This window comes from Dromaius novaehollandiae, chromosome 2, assembly GCF_036370855.1.
Source record: "Dromaius novaehollandiae isolate bDroNov1 chromosome 2, bDroNov1.hap1, whole genome shotgun sequence".
Lineage (NCBI taxonomy): Eukaryota > Metazoa > Chordata > Aves > Casuariiformes > Dromaiidae > Dromaius > Dromaius novaehollandiae.
The window spans coordinates 77,008,412-77,034,426 of record NC_088099.1 but is presented as its reverse complement, the minus strand read 5'-3'; the positions used below and the strand labels follow the sequence as shown (position 1 = coordinate 77,034,426).

Genomic DNA, 26,015 nt, shown 5'->3' with positions numbered 1-26,015 from the left:
CTAGCAGGAGAAAAGCATTAATGCTCTCCAACATGCTACTAGTGGGAGCTCTTCTAGTATGCTGTATAATCTTTGGCTACTTGTGTTCAAAACAAATGAGTTGCAACTGGAATGAGTGCAGACAGCAAATGATATTTTGAAGGGAATGCAGGACTTATCCTTTATTACTGAGACTATAAGACGTATGCTTCTTTCTACGACTTTCCATTTTACTAGAAGCATATTGTGCCCTGACATCATCTTCAGGGGTTATGACTGCGTCAGCAATGAACAGTCCTTAAAAAACACCTCCTTTGTAAGGGTCACTTCTTAATTGTTTCATGTTCTTTTGATATGTCTGTTCTTGGCAAAGCAGGTATGTAGTTTTGAATTGGAGCCAAAGAAGTAGCCTCTTCATGGCTTAACACTTTGGCATTCATTTAATGACACCTGCCATGTTTACCAGGAGGTTCTATAGAGAAAGACATTGTGCTGCCTATTACCTGGTTCTCTAGCAACCCTACCATTTGACTAAATCAACACAAGCCTAATGTAGGTATTCCAAAAACCAAGTGTAGCTGTGCTTAACTTGTCAGTAGTCCGCTCATGTCCAGTACATTATAAATTATTACAAGTCAGTCTTTCAAGTCATGTTTTATATTTCAGGTGGAGTGTTTAAGCTTGTTGAAAATGTCGTCTCAGCAATAAATAAGGAAAAGCACATTTTCCTGTATCTACTGGCCCCTTTTAAACCACTGATGTTAAGATGACAGTGGCATATCTATGGATGTGCTTTTCATCCCTGAAGAGGTCCCCCATATTCTTCTGACTCTCAGCCTGATCTTGTTCGGCTCAGTTTCTCTCTTTGTAAAATGGTGTTATATTTATCTATCAATGTAATATATTTTTAAAATCCAAAGATGAGAAGTGCAACCTACAAGGTGTGTCGACACTACAGAGTAGGAGAGATAGATGGTTAGTCAGAGTGTAGAAGCACATGGTTACATAATGACAAATTCAAGAAATTGTGAGGCGAGGTGAAATAACTTTTCAGAGCCCTGCTGCATGTCAGCACAATGTTCCCAGAACCTAGGTTTACTAATTAAAGAAAGCTCACCTGTCTCTAAAGTACCTTGACATCTATTATGCAAAATACCCTGTGTCATTCATCATTATGTGCCCAGGGATTTTATTTGGGATTATACAAAATTTAGTTTTATAACCCTTCTGCCTGATTTTTGGTGCGTAATGAATGGTAATCTGAACTACACTGGAACTGATATGCTGCATTTCAGATTTAGATGAAATACTATTTCCCTCCTCCCTTTATCCTTCCTGTTTCTTCTAGAACCCTATCTGGGTATGGGAAATGGATATCAATTTACTGAGGCTTTGGCCATACAAAATGAAATTCATGATAGGAGAAAGAATGTTGACAGATTAAAAGGGCTGGTTGCCATTCTACTGATGAGTGTACTGTCTACTGTTTTTTGATATTACCTGTAATTTAGAGGAATATTTGGACCCTTATCTACTTCATGAATACCTAGGAGACATCTATGATAAAACTTTGCTTCCATATCTGTACTCTTGGTACCAAGATGATAATGAATCCTTAGTTTCAGATGGTGTTTTTATCTTACACAGCAACAGCCAGTAACTCAGGGTTTTACATACATGTGTTTTATATAATGTTACTTTAAATGTCCCTATTGGTGTTACAGACTTCGGCTTTTAGTTTTCAGGGAGAAAACTGCATACATTTTACAGGAACTGTACTCAGTTTCTTTTCAATTTTGAATCCAATCAAGGTGTTGATTTTCATTTATAAAGCATGGTGGGATGCTGCATATCATTTAGGCCATGCCTTTTGTTGTGCATCTGTGTGGTAGCTGCTGAATTCAAATGACTTTATCTCTAGAATGAAATGGCTGAAGATTGGTTACAGCACTGTTCTCATTCCCAAGTTCTCAACCAAGCTTGTCCTAAGTATTTTACTCACCCTGCTGTGATGCAGCCTCATTATTGATCTTTAAGGATGTAGTACAAAACTTAACTGAAAGGGAGTATGGGAGATGGGTGGTTGTTATAGAGAAAATCTATTATTTGTAATAAAGTCTGTGCTACCATAAATATTTGGCTGTTTTATCCCGAACACATTGTCTAGCTTCACCTTACAGAAACACTCCTAGTAAAATTTTGTCAGGCTTAAAATTTATCTCCAGCAATTTAAAGGAATTTTGTATGTTAATTAAAGGAATGGAGACAGGTGCATATGTCTGTACCCTGCTGTGTGCCACTATAATTCTATATGGATCAGAAAGTACATGATTTTAGCCAGCGAAGAGGAGAGGAAATGAGATGTCCCTAATAAGTATGAATTGTGATGGTGGTTCTTTCATCTCTTGAGAGCAGAGCAGTGATCCAGACCACCCTTGCTGTTGTCACTAGGCTCCTACCAAATATAGCAGAGCATTATACACGACATCTGTGCTGGCAAGTTAAGACATCTGTGTCTCAGAGGGAACGTGCATGATCTCTCATAGTTGAGAGAATGTTCTGTCACCTGTTAGGAGTCTAACACTCCTGTATGCTAAGAAGTTTCCAGAAGAATTTTGCTTCCAGGAAGGATAAAACTTTTCATGAGAAACAGCATTCACTACAATAATTTGTTGTTGACTGTTAGTCTAAGATTCAGACTTTTAGAATATGTCTTGGAATGTATTTAATTGTACTTTCATTGAAAAGATAAATTAAAAAAATCCTTTAACAACTCTGAATCTTTCCTGTGCTGCTAGACATGACATAGGGAACAAAAAGGATCTGCCAAATTCTTTGTCGTGTTAAGTACTGGAATATTTGCACAGCTGTGTTTTTATGATTAAGTTTTCTATGTCAGGTTTGTTGGCCTATTGCTTTACTTTCCACCAGAGAGCCAGTTAGGAGTGGAAATGGATAACATTATTTAAACTTGTCTCAGCAGTAATACCTGAATAATGATGGTTCCAACTGTTGCAGTACTATTGAACTGCTACAGACAATGGCCCAGTAGGAACCTGGCTCTGCCTATGTGTTTGGGAAGCTGGAACCTGGCCCAGGAGGACTTAAGATGCTGGTGTGGCTTCACAGTGATGCTGGGATTTCCCTGGACCCATATGCCCCTGTTAAACTGAACCACGTACCAGGTCTGCTGTTCTCCAGTACATTGCTAGGGAAGAAGAGGACTGCAAGTGATCCAAGGGAAGGCAAGACAAATGTTCTGCTTCTAATCTTCCCACTGCTGGAGTGAGGGTACCATGGGTTGAGTTGTGAGGAGGGTTTGGAAGCAGAGACACAGTGCAGTGTGACCAGGCAGCTTCAAACAGTCCTGTGCTGGGCTGCCTTGAGTGGCAGGCACAGTGTGAAGCTAATATTTTTAACGCAATAGTAATATAACCATCAATAATTTCAGTATCAACCTGCATTTAGAGTCGTAATAACACTGTTACCAATACGGAGGATGCTGGTTTTTTTTTCTGTTCTTTGCTTTTGTAGCCATACCAAGCAAGAACTCGCACCATTATTGCTGTCTAGATTACTCAAACATGCAAGTGGTCCTGTCTGATGAAGCAATTGTTGTTTAGATGGATGAAGAAATAAATATATACATTATATCATAGGCATGGGAACGTAGGTAGAAAATAGTTTACTGGAAATTTTTCATGAATGGAAAATATATGGTTTCACTTTTTTTTTAAATTAATCTGAGGCTAGAACCTATTCCTAGCAGTAGTCTCACACTGAAAATGCTAGACAGCTTTTTTCTAGATGAACTTGCAATTTTGGGAATAGTTTTTTCAATTTGGGGGGATAATCTGAATTCTGGCAGATTCATTGATTCTGAGTAAGAGCTTTCTCCCATCATTCTTTTCTGTGTGAAAACGCTCAAGAAAGGAAAGTCTTTCTGACTGCCTAGCTGTTAAGCTTGGGTGTCCAGAACTTTCCTGCGAAGTCATTACTTGACTGCAGAGCCATGATTGCTTGTAGAACTGTCTGTCTGCCAAAAATGTGTTATACTCTATTGCAGTTAATATGTGGCTGAAATTTTCAAATAGCAGAATTTATTCTTCTAATCAGATAGTGTTACGTTGAAGCTAGTTGACAGCTGTTCTCTGAAACTGTGCTATAGTTTGTATAGAGTTGAGTCTTTTGACTAAAAATAATTTTTATAGGATATAAAAGAATTTTAAGAATCAGCACAGGAGTAGTAAATTTTGGCTACCAAGAACCGAGTTTTCTGTACCAATATTTAATTCTGTTTGCTTGTAATGTTTTTTACAGTACAAAAGAATCATTTTAGAGAGACTCAGTAGCAATGTTAGGCCAACCAAGTATCTTTTCTATGGGTAAAGCTAGCAAGTTTGAAGGTTTGTTATACACAAGCATTTTATAAAAATGAAGGAATTAGGCTACTTACTGCTTTTCAGATTAAGCATACTTTTCCCCCTCCACCTATTAAGACTTAAATTAAATCTGTCTTTCCTTGATGTTGATGTATTGTATATTTACAAAATCCAGCAAATTATCAACTCAAGATGAGGAATATTTCCTTTGTATATCCTTGTAACAATAGTTTTATTTTCTAACAAGTGAAAGGAACACAGCAATACTCAGGGTATTACTAAAGAAAAGGGCAGCCAGAAGTAAGAGCAGGAATAAAATCATTACAAATAAGAAGAGCATATAATGTAAGAACAGGTGTATTCTGTGGTGGTGTGTGTGTGTGTGCGTGCGTGTGTGTGTGTGTGTGTGTGGTTTTTCTTTTTTTTTAATCTTAAATCATTTGGAAGAAATAGAATCTTTCATGTTTCAGAAAGAGGAGGGTTATTACAGATTCATTTCCTAAGGAGAGGGATTTGTTGGTAGCTTAGCAGGCAACAGAATAATATAGTAGTGACTGGTGGAAAAGTGCATAACAGCAAGAATAAAATAGAATACAGGAAAAGAAATTGTAATAACAAAAATGTACATTTCCTTTCAGTTTTATGTATTCTTTTAACTTCGACCCTTCTTTTCACCTGAATTCACTCAAAAAGCACAGTGCTTTTGTAAAGCTTCCAACAAGTACCCATCAACAGGATAAATTCACTTTTTTTTTCTTTTGCATGTATGCATGCACATGGAATAGGAAGTACTGAAAGAAAACAAATGTATTATCTTTTCTGATGGAGAAAAGCATCTGTATTGCTTCCAAGAATAATATTGTCTTATATTATTTAATGCTATCTTTCCCCAATCTAATTCCCAACCACAGCATGGTACATTGCTATTTTTGCTAAGTTTTTCCTTTTTTTAATGAGTTTTGCAAATTCTTCTTATATTTACCTATAAAATATGATGGCAATAATGAGAAGTTTCTTATCCCTAACTCATTCCCAAATTTATCACAAACTCTTCTGAATGTATTCTGCATGGGTTAATAGCTGTGCAAATGTTATGCTGTTAGGCATTTTTACTTCAGTGTATGCCTCGATGCATGTCTGTGTATTGAAGGGACAGAATCCTGAGGTTATGCTTCCCGTGACACCCAGCAGAAGAAAGAGAATTAGTGATTCACTGTTCACTGAATGAACTTGCTGTGAATGCCATTAAAGGGTACAGTAGCTGTGCTGGCTCTGGCAATAGAAGTTTGCATTTTCTAGCAGGTTCGTGGTAAAGTTCTTGGCAGACTTTTCTTACAGACTTTAACTGAAGAGCAAGTGTCAATGGCAGTAAATTGTGAAAGCAGGAAGGTGTATTTTGTCTGATTTCATTCATGATTCATCCTGCCTATTTTGTATTTTAAAATGAAATAGTGTAGCAGGAAAAAATAATCACATTCATTTATTTTGAGCATACTTGATGAAATCTACTCTGCCTACAAAAAGCTTAACTTCTCCATTTTTATTAGACAAAGACTAGAAGAGAGATATGTAAAATCTACCCTTCTAGTCTCTATGGCTGCTGTACCACCCTATGAAAAAGGAGACTGGAGTATTTTTAAGCCTTGGGACTGGATACTGTGGTGGTCTCTAGAATCCTTTGGCCCACCTCCACCCTACCATTATGGTAACAATGTGATTTAATGCTGAGTTGTATGACATACAAGAAGTGAACCCATTCATTAGCAGTGCTGACACTTGTATACCTGCCTACCTTTTTTTCCTTTGTTTTTTCAAGGACAGCTTGAAGGGACTAAGTTAAAAACATAGGATTTATAAAAGAATTGTAGCAGATTGAAAAATGTTAATTTACAGGTAGTTCCATAACCTGCAGAATCTGAAGATGTGACTTCGATTGATTTGTGTCTCATTTTTCCTTTGTACCTTGTCTAATAAAGCTTGATCAAATGCTGCAGCTTTTCCCTGGGTGGGGGAATTAGTGTAATTTATCTTCTCTTCTGAGCTTTGTATTTTCATGATATTTATGGGAAATTGATGTTTTTACTTAAACTGTCAGTATATGAAATTGGCAAAAACATTAAATATTTTGGGAAAGATTGGGAGACAGTAAGCAGAACGATTGTACTCTTATTTTCTCTTTAGGAAAGGTTAAAAGTTAGAGTGAGAAAAGAACAGGGATGTGTAAAGTATGATCATGTAAGCTTTTCCAGATTCAGATGTTTTTGTTTTAAGAGTTGCTACTCTAGCTGTTTGTTACTCATCCTCAACTGGATTTATTGCTGAAGATGATTTCAGAAAAAAAAACAATAGACTTTGTATTGAAATGAAGTGGAATCAAAAATATCAAAATATCCTGTGTAGCTTCTCAATTGTATCGGAAATGACTTCCAAGTAAGGGGCAATAGCAAGTCAAGGCTGGCTGTACCTTAAATCACCACAGCTTCATAATGATTGTATGACTATGTCCTTAATTTTTGACTATCTTCCTCAGTGATTTGAGAAGTAGAACCAGATTGCTTTATTTGGGATCCATTGTCAACTGTTATTCCCTCATAGGACCATTTGTACATTATTCTTTTTGAAAAGCTAGATCTAAAGTCCAGAGTGTTAAATATTTTAAATGAGTGTTATAAAGCTACTTGTCCCATCCATTCATCATGCATACAGTAGATCAAAATTGACATACAATTCCTAATTTAAAAATATAAGAAACAATCACTTTTTTCAAGGTATTGTTACTTATGCAGATGAGTACATATTATCTGTCTCTGAGTCGTTCCTTGTTATTCTCTTACTCTCATTTTGAAAATTTCTTTAAATCTGTGTTTAGTTTTATATCTCGCCTGATACCTGTCCACCTTGCTGTCTCCTGCGTGTGTTTAATCAAAACAAAATTAGGAGACCGATGGTCTTCATTCAGTTTTTACATGGTGTTTATTGAGGTTGAACTATGACTTATTTTGAAAATTTCCTGCCTTTGAGTTCCCTGGGGCACAAGCACAGAATTGCCCATTCTCTCTATTCTCTATATTTTCTCCCCTTTTTTTGTACTTTTGCAAACTCTGTCTCTGAAATTTACAGTCTCTTGCCATTTTAAAACAGTGTACAATTCCTGTGAACTTCATTGAAAATTATGTTAACATCATTACTTCCTGGAGTTGGTCACAGGTAGTTCTTGTAATCTTCTATATTTTAAGCTTTATTTTTCCTCTCTCCCGGTAGAATAGCTCTTACTTTGCCACTTGTAACTATTGGATGCTTATGAAGTTATGCCAGATAACACTGCTGCAGAGACATAGCCTGTCTTTTGTGGAGATATTCAGATAAATATATTTTTTGAAGTTTCCTCAAGTTAGGAAGACTTTTTATTGCATAGACTGTCTACCCTTTAAAACCTTAATGATCTTGGAGACAGTCCACTCAGAAATGTTTTCCAGAAAATAAATACTGAAAGAAAAAAAAAATAGCAAGTAGTTGGTAGAAAAGAATGGGCATGCAGAAAAATCAACATATGGCATTGTCAAAAATGAATAAAATTAGTGGGAGCAAACATAATGATGTAAAAGTACAAAAGGAATAGAAAGTCTGCAGAAGTAAGCAAAAGGATAAGAGGAAAAAATGAAAATAAATGTATTAGCTTTTGCTTTTTTCATTTTTTTAAAATATTTGTTAACCAAGAGGGAGAGAACACATTGAAATCAGGAACTTCCGCAGTTTAGACAGTTTTTATAAAATGTATTTGAATAAGTGAAGAAGTGTTTTTTCAAGACATAGGACGCTATGAAGAAACTCTTGGCAATATTGGAGTCATGTGGCAATATCTGTCTTTACTGGCTGTTGTCTTACACAGTACACTATAGGAAGATATGAAACTGATACCAAATAGGAAAATAGATTTAAAAATCGAGTTGATGTTTTTTGACATCAGTTCTTTTTTAGATCTGATCGATAATAGATAATAATAGATCTTTATTAGAGGTTTCCAAAACTTATGGCTGTTACTGGGTTTTTTAGGCCCTTTTATACAACAGGAAATACACCTAAGCAGTATCATCGTCTGGATTGATTAACTGGAATAAATTTCATATATTTTTCCTTACTCAGGGAAATTACCGCTTCATGAAACTTCTGCTGGCTCGTAGAGGGAACTGGATGCAGAAGGACTTAGAAGATATGACACCATTACATTTAACTACACGTCACAAAAGCCCAAAATGTTTAGCTTTGCTGCTAAAACATATGGCACCTGGAGAAGTGGATACACAGGACAGAAATAAGGTAAAATACTGCTTATTTTAAGACACACTTTTAGCAGCTTTGGAAATTGGTGTTGCATCTGTTATGTGTGAAAAATAAATTTGTTATTTCTGTGCATAACAAATGTTTCTTGACTCTTCAAAATAGTAGCTAAGACTGGTATTTTAATATTTGCCATTAAAAAAATTGATGTTTTCCAGCCAATAATAATGTAACAATTCATTGTACTGAGTTCACTGACATTCCTGTTAAGAGTACATAGACATAACAGAGGATTCAAAATCCATTGGTTTTCAGGTCTAAGCCTTTCTGTGATGGTCTGATCCTTGTTAGAAAGTGGATAGCATGTGTTTATCTTGCTTTTCTTCCGTGGAAACATTCTGCATATGAAATGGATGCTCATCTGTTCTCATTGTCCTTGTGGAAATCCAAAAATACCAGTTTGAATTCCACTCTTGAACAATGATGTGGGTGGTTTTACACTTAGAAGATCAAGATTTGAACCCAGAAAGCACATACCACCATTATTCTTTGCACTGGATCTTCTTAACTTTGGAGAAGTAGAAGGAATTTAGAATCAGGTAATAGAAAGAGTTATTGGAAAACTTTGTGCAGAAATCTTCAAAGTCTATGTAGATATCAAAGATGAATGAAAAAATGAAATTCCTTTGATGCTGGGCTACATGCAGGTTTGCTGTTGGCAAACATTGATCAGTCACTATGTGATTGATTTGGCCCTGCACTGGGGGCCACCAAAGTGGTTGTGGTATTGACACAGCCATTCATAGGTGCTATGAAATGGTATATTCATTATGTACAATGGAATAGAGAAAAGAGCACCCTGTCACGTGGTCCATAGGTACCAGTGAAGGAATATGTTAAAGCCAGCTGGCTTCTGCACTGTTCCAGTCACTCGTCTATTTTTCATTCTGTCCCTTGTGATGATACTGAATGCTTGCCTGCTTGCTGCTCTGCTCTATGGATCAGCTTACCACTGTCCAGGAAGAGCCTTCATTGTCAGTAGAATTCTTCTTTTGGTCTCCAGATCAGTTTGTGATCAGCTCTGATTATTATGAAAAAATTTCGTTCTTTTCTTTCTTTCTTTTTTTTTTTTTTTAACAGATCGCAGTCCCCTTAGAGATTTTTCACTTCAATCACAGTCCCCTTAGAGATTTTTCACTTCAGTAGTCTCTTTGCTATCTAGTCAGAGGTCTAATGAGAATTGCATTCTGCAGATGGTGACAGCTAGGGAGAATCTTGTGGCACACTTGATCCTGGTAATACCAGTGCAAATATGCATCTAGGAGAGTACTTCTATCTGTACGTTAATTCTGAGTCATTGTCAGACTGCACACTACAATGGAAGAACCACTTGAACGGGGATGGTCCAAGGATAAAAATATCCATAGGCTAGACCTGTCTGATAGACTGGCTTTTTTTCCTGCATCTCTTTAAACAAAAATGAACCATTTTTAGGGTCTTCTAATCAAACACAACTTTGTGGCCTGCGATAGAGTATAATGCGGTTTATAAAGAAGATTTTCTGACAGGAACAGTAGGAAGCATCAAGCCCATTATTATTATATAAAAATGGACCAATTTGCAGCAGAATATCTGCTACAGTGCACATGCACTGTTGCTCCAATGAATGCATCGTTAAGTAGGAGGAATGTGATGGTGAAGTTGATTGACAAACCAGCATGAGACTTCCATTTGAAATAGTACACCTGTTAGACACTTTGCTATTTGTTTTGTGAAGCTGTGACCTTCAGGAGTAAATGTACTCTAACATCTACAGCACTTTACAGTGCTGCCTTCTCAGAATGAAGTCCTTCGCATTCATTTTCTGCTTCTGTGGTAGTAGTGGATGCTTGAAAGGCCTGGAAATCTGCAGGTGACTTTCCAAGGATATCATATAGTGCATATATTGTTATGAGTTGTCTGATGTCCCTTCACAGTATTGTCATGCTCCACTTGATCAGTAAAATTATCAGCCTGCTTCAGAAACACACTGACTTCTAAGAGCCTTGTGAAGTCTACTGATGCTTGTTATAAAGGATGATTATTAAAATGAGCAGCCAGTGCAGGTGCTATATCTTAGAAGGAAAGTGTTATAGTTTCTAAACAACTGATGGATCATTACTCTTGATAGAGCAGATTGCCAGCCAACAATAATAGCACATGAACACTTTTAAAAGAAGGAATAGTTAGTTAGCGTATAGTAACTGGATTTTTTTGAGGTGGCTATGATTAGTATGGCTCTTAAGTTTGAGTGCTTATCAATATTTGGTTTCAAACTGCTGTGAAACAGTTGCATCTGTGTACTAGTGTTAATAGTAGAGTTTGAGGAAGCGCAGGACATGCACGCAGGCCTGACAGGCACTCTAAGTAAAGGATTTTTGTGGTTTTGAATTTCTTTGCTTTTGAATGAAACAGGTTCATCCCTTCTGTTGGCATGTTTGATGCATGTTCTATTTGGGAGATTATCATGTTGCCTTTAATGGAGTTCTAGTAATTCTCGTTGTGGACTTGTTAATCTGGGATGGCTGGTTCAAATGTCATGATGTGCTTTAAGCAGTTTACGTATGTCACCTCAGATCTGAAAGAGACTTCTTTCAAAGAGTCCAAATATATGAATGTTTTCTAACACCATTTTTTTCCCCAAGGATATGGCAATAGAAAGTTAGACATTGTTAAGGTAAATAGCAAAAAAAGAGGAAAAAAATTGTGGAACTACCATTGGCAAGGTAGACATGGCGTTGGGTACAACGGTATGCATCAGTAATGGCTCTGGACATTTCTAAGCATTCAGCATGGAGGTCTCCTTCCCCTAATATGTAAGTGATCCTGGAACTCATGCAAAAAACTCTCCTCATCAGGCATGAATCTGCCACTGGCTCAAATGTCAGTGCCTTGATTTTTTGACCAGCTGATAATAAACGTAGCACGTTGGCCTGACTGGCCTTAGTGGAAATCATGATACCATATATTGTGTAGTGGATTCTCATCCTACCAGAAGAGGGCATAGTAAGAGAAGGGGAATGAGCTTTCTAGTGGTGTTACTTCTTAAACTCTGAAATTGTAATTTGATCCTATCATCTAGGAAGCAGGATAAGAGAGCTGCAAGCCCAGTTTCCATCAAATGAATCTTCTGCCCCCTCCAAACAACGATGTTGAACCTGCCTCTGCCCCAGCAATCAGCTGCTTGCTTTCCAGGATATTCTAACATGTATTGTGGAAACCCTGGCTATAATCACAACAGTCATTCTGGAAAGGTCATGCTGACTTCCTGAGCCACAATAATTAATTGACAAAGGTATATGGAAACCAGCTAAAACCTTTTAGGAATCTTGCCTTTTGTTCAGCTGATTTCCAGAGCAATATTAAAGTGTTGCCAGATTTTCCACAAAATGATGAGCACTTTTATTCTGGTTTATGTCAGGAGTAATCACAGCAGCAAAGATGGAATTCAGATTGATGAAAGGCACTCTCAGTGACAGAGTCCAAGAAGTTGGACCCTGTTGGGCACATTGCTTATTCATTGCCCTTATTTCAACTATGTGCATCAAGATTGTCAAATACAGTTCCTGAACATAAGAGAGAACTGTCTTTTATAGCAATTTCTGTGCAGGCAGCAGGCTGAAAAGTAGGTTGCAAGTGAGAGAAGTCGGTAAACAAGCACTGCATTGGCTAGGCCTCTTGGTAATCAAAAGGTTTTGCTTTCATTGCAGCTGTCAATTTCTAGGGATACTGGTCAGCTCCACTAAAGAAATAATCTATGTTAACTTACTACTAATTTCTGTTGCTACAAGTTCTTCAATTCAAATCCTGACAGGCTGTGATGGTTCAAGCATGTTTTATGATGTTATGCTCTGCATCATTTTATGTGATATTGGTTATCATACCTTTCCTTGCAGCTCCTACAGTTGTATCTCAGAATGAGCATGTTTTCAGTGAACTACCCAGTAGACAAAAAGGTTGAAGTATCATATTATGTAATCATGGTACTAAACTAACAGCCTAAAGCAACAAACACAAAGAAATGAGCTCCTTTTTTGACTTTCTGCAGAGACATTAAGGATAGGCTAGTGTTCTCATATGTTCTATCTGACTGTCCAAGGATCCCAATCCAGATTATTGAAGGAATATACACCAATGTCCTGAAACAGTTATTTCTCAACATTTTCAAATCAAAGTTTGCTGGGGTGGGGAGAAGTGGCAGGGAGAAATAAAATTCATTCTCTGTCTTATTGCCTACTACTACTCAGCAGTTGGGAGAGGCGTCTGATAAATAAAGCACTTGTTAATCTACCAGCGTTTTACTGTTAAAAAAAAATTGGTTTGCTTATAGAATTAGGAACATTGATAATGCCTATAAAAAGTCACTGACAATAGTCAGGAACTGGCAACAGGGGCATGTACTGCCGTTTGATGTTTTATTCGACTACCATTGGTCGGAGGAAAGTAGATTGAATAATATTCAACCTACAGAATTCGGAGTAATCAAGGACAGTGCAGAACATCAAAACTTTTTTGAAGGTGGATCTGAGTCTAGAGTCAGTATTTAGCTCCCTCTTCCTCTAGTGGAAAATAATGTTTTTGTATACTTCTCCATCAGTTTCTATCATTCCAAGAGATTTCCAATTTTAAGAGGGACCAAACTCTGAGGTCTCCTTGAGCTCTGGCTTTGAGATCTGCTTCAGATAGCCATTCTAACTTGAACATGATCGCTTTCTATCAAAGTCAGATATTTTCTCCAGCCCTGAAATTGCTGCACCTTTGCATTGCCTTGTTGGTTGGCTAAGCACCATGAACAGAGTATTCTTTTGCCTGAGTCCAGGAAGTCCTCATACAATTAAATTAAATGTCTACCAAATTAAATATCTACCAGAAAAACTTTTATACCAAGTGTATGTGCTTCTCAGTGTGGTTATCACATAAGATAATGCAGCTTAGACCTAATTCAGGCCTCAGTATGAAAGATCTGTGAGTATCTAGTCTTACTCAGGTAGTCGGGACTCTTGCTCAGTTTTGCTTAAAGCCTGTTTTCCAATGATTTTGATTTGTCACGCGTTCTAGGTAGATGTGTTCCATATTTTGTCAGTCCTCTTTATCAAAGTATAACAAAAGATTGCTCATTTAGTCATTGTTCATGGAAGCCTGTTTTACCTGGGATTAGTGCCCATTATCCTTATAGAATGTCCCTTAACACACAGCGGCAGTGAGAGACAAAGACTGTTGCATACTCGAAAAATACAGGACTCTTATTTCTACCCTATGTTAGTTAGTTTTTCAGTGTAATGTAGATCATTTGAGAACTGTCCATCCCTGGCTTCCAGACTTCTTGGGATTCTACTCAGAATTGTAAGGGAACTGGGGCAGTGTCATGGCTTGTCCGCATGTCTTGCACAGGCGCTCAAGGAATTGTAGGATTGATGTGGAATGAACAGAGTCGTTCTAAAAATAAAGCCTTACCTACCTGAATAACTTCCATGACTGCAGTGGAATACATGAACTTTAAAACATATATTCTTGTGTTGTGGATGTCTTTATTGGAGTAATAACTGTTGATAATCAATAAAACAAATGAGCAGGATACACAAACCAAATTGTGAAGATTATGACATTTTTTTAGATCTATCTAGAATAAAGCTACACTTATTAAAGATATCAGTAGAATGAGATTTGGCCTCAAATATGTCATACATATTATTCTGAGACTTGCATAATTTGCATGCCATAATAGATTACAGTTCACGTTATGATACCACTACGAATAATTATTTTCTGCACTTTAAAATGCTATGTAGATGGCTCAAGAAAGCTCAATAAAATTCAGTACAAAAGTAGGTTCAACAAGGGGAAGTGCCAAGTCTTGCACTTGGGAAGGAATAACCCTATGCATCAGTACAGGCTGGAAAGCAGCTTGGCCCAAAGGGACCCCGGGGGTCCTAGTGGACACCGAGCTGAGCATGAGCCATTAGTGTACCCTTGCAGCAAAGAAGGCCAACAGCATCCTGGGTTGACGCTGGGAAGACAGTTACCAGCAGGTCAAGGGATATGATTTTTCCCCTCTACCCAGCACTAGTGAGACCACATCTGGAATGTCCACACACAGTGGAGTGTTTGGACACACCTGGAGTGTCCAGACACACCTGGTGCATCCAAGTCTGGGCTCCCCAGTACAAGAGAAACATGGGCATACTGGAGCAAATCCAGTGCAAGGTCAAAAAGATGTCTAAGAGGTTGGAGCATCTATCCTACAAGGAGAGGTTGAGAGAGCTGGAATTGTTTAGGAGAAGAGAAGGCTTGAGAGGATACTATCAGTGTATATAAATACTTGATGGGAGAGTGTAAAGAAGATGGAGCCAGCCTCTTAGTAGTATCCAGTTAACGGACAAGAGGCAATGGGCACAAATGGAAATACAAGAAATTCCATTTAAACATAAGAAAAAACTACTTTGCAGTGAGGGTGGTCACGCACTGAACAGATTGTTCAGAGAGGAGGCTCTGAGTGTTCAGAGTGGAGGCTCCATCCGTGGAGATACTCGGAGCTCAACTGGGCACAGCCATGGGCAACGTGCTCTAGCTGACCCTGCTTTGAGCAGAGGGACTGGACTAGATGATCTCTGGAAGTCCCTACCAATCTCAACTGTTCTGTGTGATTCTGTGAAAATATAATCTAAATGTCATGAATGTAATTCAGGTTCTAATGAACTTTACATCTTCTGTTCCTTTTTTGACATTTTTGTAAAACTTGTCAATGTTGTGTCCCAGCAAACTGCATTGCATTGGAGTGCCTACTACAATAACCCAGAGCACGTGAAACTTCTCATAAAGCATGATTCAAATATTGGAATCCCTGATATTGAAGGAAAAATCCCACTTCACTGGGCAGCTAACAACAAGGACCCTAGTGCAATTCACACAGTGAAATGTATTCTGGTAAGAAAGTCTATTATATATAACCCTTTTTGTATGTGTTCTTCTACTCAGATAAAAATATTTTTTGTCTTCTTGAATATCCTTGGTGAGAGTGTACAAGTTCTCCTAGTTAAAATAGCCAGTCTTATTACTCAAGTCAGTTGCCTCCTGCGCAGTGAATTCTTTGTTGTGTGTCTTCCTTATTTGCAAGTTTGCTTCCAGTTAACCATACTGAGCAATCTCATTCCTGACTGTTGAGTCAGAATTGTAGGATGTGTCTAATCAATTATCAGTTATTACTGAGAGATGCTCCAAAAATCTTTCTGTGCAGATTGAATAATCCTTCCTTCATGGCATGTATTTTTCTGCAGCATTTCAGTTTCATTTTCTCCACTGGCAACTATAATGACTACAGTCAGATGCTTAGCTTGATTTTTACCTTGATTTTTATTCTCTGGAAATCACTGAACTTCAAGAATGTTGAAAAATACAACTGTTAAAATGGGGTTTTTCTCTCATATTGCAACAACCTGTCTATTTCTGTCTTTTAAAGTTGTTTCAGAACTAGGCATGTTGGTTGTAAGCGAACTATAATGACTTCTGTGTCTGTTTGTCTGATTAGCTTGCAAGTTGAGAACTTAACCTGTGACCTATGAAAATGCAGTTTGTTTTTGTTCCCCCCCCAAATCACAGTGACAGTCTTACAGTTGTCATTTTTCACTATAAAATAGTTTTTGAGGTGTTTCCAATGTGATACTTATGCAATTTTATTTCCATATTCTGTTTATTCAAGATATTTGTAATTAGGACTCAGTCATGAAAAAATTGGTTACGAATGACTTTAAAATATTTCTAGTTTACATATGTCATGTTTTTTTCTTCCAGACTAGAGAGAGAAACTTGCTGAAAAGTAGGAAAGGATTGCTGTTTTCAAGTATAGACTTTTTCAGAGCTATTCAAGATAGATATTTTTCAACTTTTAAAAACATTCATCTCCTACTGAAGGTGATCTCAAAGATTTTGTTTAGATAATACAGAAGCCTGATCATATCAAGATTTTTTGTTCATTGTTTGCTCTGACAGTTAAAAGCATATGTTCTTGATTTCATCTAGGCTTTTTCATTCATCAGCCAAATTGTAAGTGTTCCAAATAGTTATACCTTTGTATGCTTATTGATAGGATAGTACAGGTTTAAATGAAGAAATAATTTGGCTTACAGAATATGCTGCAAAAGTTGATAGTACAGAAACTTACTAGGTAATCAGTCTGTTGATTGAATCTGTTGGATATAACTATCATCTTTTTTGTTGATGCCTCTGAGCTTCACCCGTTAGTACAATCTTGTGTCCAGACTGAAGTGTTTTTCGGATTTTTCTTTATAGATATCTACCTAGCGGGTTGAAGTCAATGCAGCTAAAGAACAGCTTGCAATCTTCCCATCCTTTCTTTGTTACTGTTTACCGTATTACCCAGTGGCCAGCAAGCATCATCTTTGATTCTCATCCCTCTTTAGATCTTCACATCCAGGTCAACTCCATAGTCTGTCAGATTCTTTCTACATGATGTTTCTAACATATCGACCCATACAGTTAGAATTTCTTCCATCTTGTGTCATGATTTACATTATTACCTGAGTTCACCAAAATATTGTCTCGTAATGACAGCAATGCAGAAGGCCTGCCACTCTGACTGTGCCACTGTTGCCTCTCATTTTTTATTACATCGAACACAAACCATTTATCCTCATTTTCATGATAGAGTGGGATAGGCTGTGACATTGCTCAGACAGCAGTCAGCTTTTGACATCTACCTCTGGTCAATACACATTGGCAGCCTTAGTTGCCCATTTACTAAATTGTGGAAAACAGCACTGGTGGTGTTTCTCTCCTGTTGTCTTTAACAGTTTGGAAAAAATCCACAGAAAATTTTTATTCTCCAGTGCCTTCCTCAGACATCTCCAATGCTGCTTTACAAAAACTTCACAACAGTTAAGCCGATGGTTTTATGCAGACTACAGTCTATGATAGTGCAAAATATTGTCTTGTCTTTCTGTGCTGTGTTATCTGAATGTATCCACCTATTGTCTTCGCTTTTAAAATTTTTAAAAGTGAGCATGGATCCCTTTTCTGTTTCATACAGTACTTAGCCCAGTGCAATCTTGCCCAATGACTAGAGCTTCTGGGCATTGTGATTGTAAAAATAAATAATAATGAAAAGAGAACCAAATGCTGAAAAAGTAGGTTGAGTTTGCAGGGGTGGCAATTAGGCACAATTGGTTGCATTTAATACTGAAATCCATGAAATATAGTGAAAACGGAGCACACACGGCTTATAGACTAGAATGTAAATAGAGGCGTTACCATTAAAAGTTTCTTTACCATTTTGGAAAAGTAATAGTGCAGGTTATGGGGATGTGTACTGTGGAACATCAGTGACTTTCAGACATAAGTTTTTATGTGTCATTTATTTAACATGTTTTGGAAGGATCACAACTTAGCTTTCCAGATCACATCAATAAATTAGAGATAAAGAGAAGAAGCTTTTTTTTTTGATTTGTTTATTTCGTTCAAACACCTTTTCCTCTGATGCGGTTAGAACTTCACTATTAACTTCTGTTTGTATTGTCATTCATGTTTAGTCGTTCTTTAAAAATGATTCTCATAAAGATCCATTCTGAATTTTTTGCAGTGGGCTCTATACTCCCTGCAGAGCAGTTTGAATAGACAGAAAGTAAGCATAATGTCACTTAGCTGTGTCTAGAGAGATATTAAAGAAAAGAAGAGCATAAACTTCACTTTTCACTGTAACGGCTCAGATCAAATGGTTTTGAAGACTTATTAAAATAAGCAGTATTCATGCTTTGATTATTATAGTTTATGTATGTAACAACATTAACTTCAGTTTTATTTTTAGTAAGACAAATTCACATTTATCAACTTTTTATGTTTCTAACCTTCTGTGATTGTGCTGCTGGCCGCCTATCATAATTAACTACAGTATGTTTTGAGTACATTAATTTTTTTTCTAGCAAGATATGGCTAACTAATACTACTGACATAAAATACTACAACAGATTTTTCAAATATGTAAGATAGGGCATTTTAGTAATTATATACAGTATCTAAAATATGTTGATGTTTAAATAAATTAAAATAAAATAATTGAAGTTGGCATTGTCAGAAAGTAAGACAGTAAGAAACAGAGTCAGGACATTCCAGAGTTGAAGTTACTACTGCAGTATTAATTTAGCCAAATTGCACTTATGCACAATATGATTAAATATAGCTCCAAATGTACTTTTTTATCTCTTAAATAAAACATGTAGAATATACAACCTTGGTAAATTAACGTTGTATTAAAAACACAAAAATTCTAGCATTTCCTGACTTTCTGCTTCTTGATTTATCATCCTCAGTGTGAGGTATTAGTTTTATACTGCATTTTAAATAATGCAAATGCAGGTGATTTATGGCCTGCTCATGGATCTATTGAGATCAGTAGGAAAAGGTGCAATTAATTTAGTGAGAAAAGGGTCAGGAACTTGTTCTGTTTTGGTAACAAGATGCATTGATCAGAGTCTCTTCTTCCCCTCTGTTCTCCTCCTCCTCCGTGTTTCATAAACATGTTGTAGGACATGGTCTGGCACTATATTTTCAGGATGATTTTTTTTTCTCAGTTATCATCATGGTTTGAGACCTGCACTATTGGTGAAAGTTATTGTGACTTAAAATTCTCTTGACTTCAGTGAATTGTTCTGAATTGATGAAGAAAAAACTGTAGGCTTTTTCCCTGTAGTTTATTTAAGCCTTTGTTTTAACATTCTGCTTGTGCTCCAGATGTTTAGTGTCCTGCCACCTGAGTTCCTACGTCTTCTTGTTTTCCTTTTATTTATTTATTTATTTATTTATTTATTTTTAGATACCTCTTTTTTCAGGAAAATGAAATGTAGATTTTGTATTTCATGGGAGTTTATGACATTGAACATTTGGAGATCTCTGCAGTGCTAAAATGATGTTAATTTGCACCTGTTCTGTTCTTTTGTCTGAGTAGATGTTGAAAAGAAATCTGTCTAGAATAAAGTCGATGAGAGAGGAAACTACCATAATGTGAAATCATATAGCTATAGGCCTTACGTGAAAGTAATTCAGCGTGAGGGTTTGGGGTTTTTTTGTTTGTTTGTTTGTTTGTTTCTAAGAAAATGTGGTGAAAAATCAAGTAATATCTATTCATGACCATGTTATATGATCAAATGGCTAATCACAATACTTTTTAAGATGTTATCTGTTCAAAATTCAGCCTGTAGTAGATGTATTCATTAGAAACACTGTCTTTCTTACTTCTATCCTGCCAGCTGGAGGCCTTGACATCTCCTTTGGGAATATTCTGTTAGTCATGGGGTTTTAAGGTGTTAGAAAAGTATTGTGATGAAAACCATAAGATAAATTTGTGCAAAAGCATGGTGTCCTAGGAGAAAAATATGAGGATATATATATCATGTTCAACTTAGAAAATCAGGTAAGAAGATACAGTTATTTTCACAAGTGCCTGAGTTAGTTTTTTAAGGCTCCTCTGTAAGGAGCCACTTGCACTAGAGATCAGCGCATGAGTAACAAAAATCAAATTTGTACAATAATTGGGATGCACATATTAAAAAAAAAAAACAAGAAATATTTGAAAATTGTCTATGCTAGAACAGAAGTATTTGGTTGTAGAGCTATCCTCTACTGAGTATGGACAGTTTATCTCCCACTTATTGTAAAACTTTTAAAAAATCTGTGAAGAGGATATAGTTTTTCTCTTCAGCTTAAATATTTTTAGTTTTTTTATCTTTTTAAAGGAAGCTGCACCTACAGAATCTCTGCTTAACTGGCAAGACTACGAAGGGCGAACTCCCCTTCATTTTGCTGTTGCTGATGGGAATGTAGCTGTTGTTGATGTCCTGACCTCTTACGAAGGCTGCAATGTGACATCTTATGACAACTTGTTTCGGACTCCTCTTCACTGGGCAGCCTTGCTTGGTAAACTGACTGAATGCAAAAGTCATTTAATAATCAATTGTCTCTGTTTTTTAATCTTCATCTCTGTTTTTTGTTTAATTCTAGTCTGGCATTGTGCTCACTAATCTCTTAAAACAATAATATTTGGATTCTGCTAGACCAATGTTAGATGTTCATGTGTACAGTGTTTTTTAGCTTGAAATTCCTCAAAGCATTGTAAAATGCTTTACCTCAGCAGGCTATATTAAGAACAGTTAGGGCATATCAGATGTTCTTGTGTAGATGTTTGTGCATGGATCCGTTTCTCAGGAAACTAGAACTCAAAAAAAAATGATACTCTAGAGGTCTGTATCCATCTGGTGAATTATACCTTGAAGGATAACGTGTGCGAACATAGACCTTGCATTACTGATACTGTATACTGCGGTGGCTAGCACAGCTAACCAAGTAAGGCACATTGGTCTGTAGTTGAATCTACTTAGTGATCTTGAAGATAGTGATACTGAAAGCATTAGAACCGTGGAATGCTGTGGAGTTATCCACAAGGAGAACCAGAACAAACAGAGAGAAACTGTAGAAGATACAGTTGGATCAAGTGGGATCGTATAGAGAGAATATCAGATTTTTCTGGGCTAAATCATGCCATTTGATATCTTCTGTTTCTAAATTATTCAGGGAAGGACCATACCTGTTGAGCATGAGGCTTGGGCAAGAAAGATATTCCAGAAAGAAAGAATGGAAGAGCCAGTGGCTGCAACAGGGATTTTGTTACAGGTTATTCCAGTGACTACTTTGTTTAGATCTTAATTTAGGTATTTTTTTCCATCTGCCAGGGCGTTTGCTCCAACTCATCTGTCCCTCTGCTTACATGATCTCATTTTAGTCCTTTTGCCTTGTATGATACATCTCTTTTCCTTTCATTTTCCTTCAGTTTACTTTTGGACTTTCTGTATCGAGGTAGGGGGGGATGTTTTGTTTAGGATTTTTTTTAAGCTTATTTCGTATCAGCAATGCCACATTCAAAAGAAATATACACACAAGCTGTAGTATTAATATGACATTTGCACACTGTCACACTGTATGTTCTACCTTTATGGTTATAGTCTCTGGCCTTTTTTCTGCGTGTGTTGCTCATTTACACATTCAGTTCTTCAGCAGGGATGCCCTTTTTCTGTGTCAGTAGAAGTACCCTAACATAGAAGCATTGTATTTACTATTGCAAAGAAGGAATCCATAAGCAGGGGGGTCGGTATATACTTTTTCATGTCATGACTGAAAACTTTATTGAGAGGGATAGAAGTATGTGGACTCCAGAGGAAACATTCGCTGCTTTTTCAGCTTCTTAAAAATCTCTTCCAAAAAGTAATCTGTCAACATAAAGTAACCAGTTTTGTGAGCCTAATGAATTACCATTCAGCAAAAGCTACCAGCCTCCTGTCCTCCAGTGAGGCATTAAAAAACTTGACGAGTAAAAAAAATCAGTGGGTCAGCTCATCAGCTTCTGTAAATAACTGTAAGGGTGTTAGAAGATATTATAGCTATCTACTGCTTCTTGCTGAGACTGTCATCTTACTGAGTCCTTGATTCTTGAGGTTGCATTTTCTTTCTTTGCACAGTGATTCAAATGTTAATTTTTTGTTGTACTTTGAAATGTTGAAGAATAACGTGTACTGACTGTGGAATTAAAAGCATATAAGTAGATTTATAAATTTGAAAAGCCTATAAACAACATACAAAGAAATTGGAGGAGTGGAATTCAGGAAAGTTTAAGTAAAAGGGAGAAAATTTGGAGGATTTACCCTTGGTAAATCCATGCTGACTGTTCCTAGTCACCTCCCTCCCCTTCACATGCCCAGAAGCATGCTCTAGGATGACTCATTCCATGAATTTTCCAGGGACTGAAGTGAGGCTGACCAGCCTGCAGTTCCCCAGAATGTTCTTTTAGCCTCCTTTGAAGTTGGGTGCAACATTTGCTTTCCTCCAATCATTAGGGACCTTCCTTGATATCTGTGACCTTTCCAAGATGATTGAGAGCGGCCTTGTAAGGTCATTAGCTGGTTCTCTCAGCACCTTTAGTTGCAGCCCATCTAGTCCCATAGACTTGTATGGGTTAAGTTCTCTCAAATAATCCCTGACTTAACCCTCTTCCACTGCTGGTAGTTCCCCTCCTCCCTGAACCCTTTCTGTAAGCACAGAGACCTGGGAAACCTTGCTGATGAAGACTGAGGGAAAGTGGGCATTGAGTGCCTCCATCCTTTCCATGTCTGCTCTCACAAAATCACGTGCCCCATTCAGCAGCAGGTCCATGTTTTCCATGCTCTGCCTTTTCCTATTAAAGGAGACCTAGAAGCTCTCCTTGTTGCTTGTGGCATCCCTTGGAGTTCTCACCTCCGTTTGAGCTTTGGCTTTCCTGATATCATCTCTGCATGTCCAAGCAATGTTTCTAAACTCTTCCTTTGTAACCTGTGCCTGCTTTCACCTCCTGTATACTCCCTTTTTGCATTGGAGCTCCATCTTGGGTTGCCTGCTCAGCTGAGTCAGTCTCCTGATATGTCTATTGTCTATGTCCTGCATATTGGGATGAACCATTCTTGAACTTGGAGGGTGCTGTCCAGGAGGACTTGCCAGCTTTCCTGAGGTCCTTTACTCTTCAGAGCTGCCTCCATGGGACCCCACCTGCCAGTTTCCTGCATAAGCTGAACTCTGCTTGTCTGAAGTCCTTGGACTGTACTCTGCTACTCCTCACTCTCCTCAGGAACTCCACAGTTCCATGGTACCTAAAACCAAAGATACTACCGATTATTACATTTCTAACCCGTTGTTCTTTCTTCATGAATAGCAGATGCATCTGTGCCCCACCTCTGGTTGGCCCATCCTGTACTGCTCTCCTCCTGCTGAAGCTCCTTAATCTGGTGACACAGCCCCTCAATCACAGCACTCCAGCTGCAGGCAAGGATACCATCTCCTCCTGCCCCAGCCTTAGCAAGAGGCATTGGGCTCTCCCTGCAGGCCAAGACCTGGAGAGCTGTATCCTCCCCCTGGACCTCTGTTTGTGTTGAGTCCTCTGTGTGCCAGGGTTAGTTAATTCAGTTGGTGCTGGGGACTCTGCCCTGTGGCACATCACCACCACTGTTGAGCAGTCATACGCTGCCATCAGCAGAATTTCCAGCCCTGTCCATTCACTCTTCTGTGCAAACTGTTGTGGAAACTGCTGCTTCTGGGAGTAGCACTTTAGACCTGGCAGGTGTCTCAGTTACTAGGTATCTCCATCTATCTATCTAGGTATACCATCTATCTAGGTATACCTGTTGAATGGGTGCTTGACACTCTCTAGTCAGGAATCGGCTGAAGACACTCATGCTGTTGCACCAAGTACAAAATTTTTTTCAGCCCTCAAATCTTTTTTCTGAAAGCTAGGTAGACCTCCTGTCCTGAGTACAGAGTTCAGTGATCCTTTTTCTAGTCCTGTGCTCTGAAAGTTTAGGTAGCTTGCTTTTTTTCCAGGCTCAGTACTCCCATAATTTTCCTCCTAGCATTGCACTCAAAACAAGCTTCTTCCAGTCTGCCTCTTGCAATTCAGTTCTTTTTGTCTTGAGATGGGCAGAGTACAGCAACATTAGTTTTCATCATTTCAGTGTTTCCTGTTAGAGAGGGACAGAGTGTGTGTTGTGTTTCCAGGCTTGTCTAAATTGCTGAAAGGAAAGAAACTTCCTGAACAACCTAAAGCTATTGATTCTGCATCTCTAGAAAAAAATATCCACAGGTAGCAGTTCTCCCTTTTTGTCCCCAGTTGACCATTTCCTCTCATTTCAGATACTTCTGTACGTATAAAATCTTGCCTAGCCTGCTGTTTCTTAGGATTTTTATAAAAGCTGCAGACTACATCTGTTACACAGCTATATTTTATTATTGTCAGTGTTTTCATTAAAAGGCTTACTGCCAGTGGGAAGCTTTACCTGTGGGGTTTTTCTTTTTTTTTTTTTTTTTTTTTTTTTTTTTTTTTTTTTAATTATCCTAAAGTAGCTTAAGGCAACAGTGCAGAAGTAGCAAGCTGGAAAATTGACTGTTTTGTCCACATGCGAGATCCAGAGTGTCTTTATGTGACTACAACATATATTTTTTTTAAATATCAAATTATCAAGATATTCTGTGAATTTAATATGCCTGCAAAAGAAAGCACATGAAAGGATCAGTTAATATTTATTAATAGTACTGTGTCTTTGTTTTCCTGTTTGTGAAGTGGATATAATGTTTACTCATCCCCCCCAAAATTTATAATTTTAATCTAAAGATATTCAAATCTGTTTTGCTGGAAGGGGTTGTATGTGTCAATTTATTGTTTCCGTATTTATTGCAGATAGGGCAGCTGGTAGTAGAATATGCTCCAAATTTTGCTATAAATCTTCACTGGAAATTTTGTTTGAATAAAACCTAACTAAAGAATCCACACTTAATTTTTGTAAAATGCTATCCTATAGGATGAAATTGTTAATATTGGTTAAGTCTACCATTTAAGTGAAGTAGATGGGAAATTGCAGGTCATAATCAGTCTGTACTCGCTTTACTGCTTCTGACTGACCTCTCACTCACATGCAGCATCTCAGCTGGATTGTCAGAAGCTTTCTCTGGAAATATGTCTTTCTACATGTTCCTATTCATAGGTCATCATGGTTTACAGATACCCCTCAAAAACGAGGATACAGAATGTGGAACTAGAGCACTATCGGGAAGAAAGTGCATGCCAAGCTTAGTAGTTCAAATAGCAAGTCTTACGACTTTCTTCTAATGTTTAGAGCATTTTGGGTGCAACACAAACTCTATTTATTGAAGTTTGTTAATTTTCTTCTATTTTTTACTAGGGAAATAAGTTTAACTTTAGGATTCGAATAATATGTTTTTATTATGTTATTTTTCTCAGGTCATGCAGAGATTGTACATCTCTTATTAGAAAGAAACAAGATTGGAACTATCCCATCTGACAGTCAAGGTGCAACACCGCTACATTATGCAGCACAAAGCAACTTTGCTGTAAGTAGTACAGGTCCTAAATATAAAGTAAATATATTTTGCTGTAATATTTATGACATAACTTATTCTATACTGTAGTTACACTGTACAAAGTGTTAGTTTTTAAAATAATATAAAATGTCTGCATGAGCTTAATTCAGGGTTTTCCTAAGTTAGACAGTATAAATATGGTTGATTTCAAACTATTAAAATATAAAATAGATTTTAAAAGTTTTATCTTTTTGCAAACAAAATCTCTTCAATCTGTATTTTTGCATCAGGATATACAATAATAATTTAGGAATTTTAATAGGAGAATGATATCTACTCTTTTACAGTGCATTTCCTTTTTAAGACTGGTTATAGCAAAATCTAAGAACTTACCAGATATGTAGGGGGAGAACACCCATGTGTATTTGTACAGCTGCT

General features: G+C 37.3%; 1 protein-coding gene across 7 annotated transcripts in view; it reads left to right on the top strand.

The window, feature by feature from the left end:
* INVS (inversin) overlaps positions 1–26,015 on the top strand; it is a 100,094-nt gene that overhangs the window by 33,966 nt on the left and 40,113 nt on the right. For 6 of the 7 annotated variants that reach the window (XM_026108605.2, XM_026108606.2, XM_026108604.2 and 3 more), the window contains 4 exons: positions 8,505–8,678; positions 15,435–15,602; positions 20,420–20,600; positions 25,498–25,607. In XM_026108605.2, the coding sequence (XP_025964390.1) occupies positions 8,505–8,678; positions 15,435–15,602; positions 20,420–20,600; positions 25,498–25,607 (633 nt within the window). The remainder of the gene's footprint in view (positions 1–8,504; positions 8,679–15,434; positions 15,603–20,419; positions 20,601–25,497; positions 25,608–26,015) is intronic. The other variant, XM_064506775.1, reaches the window with a different exon arrangement.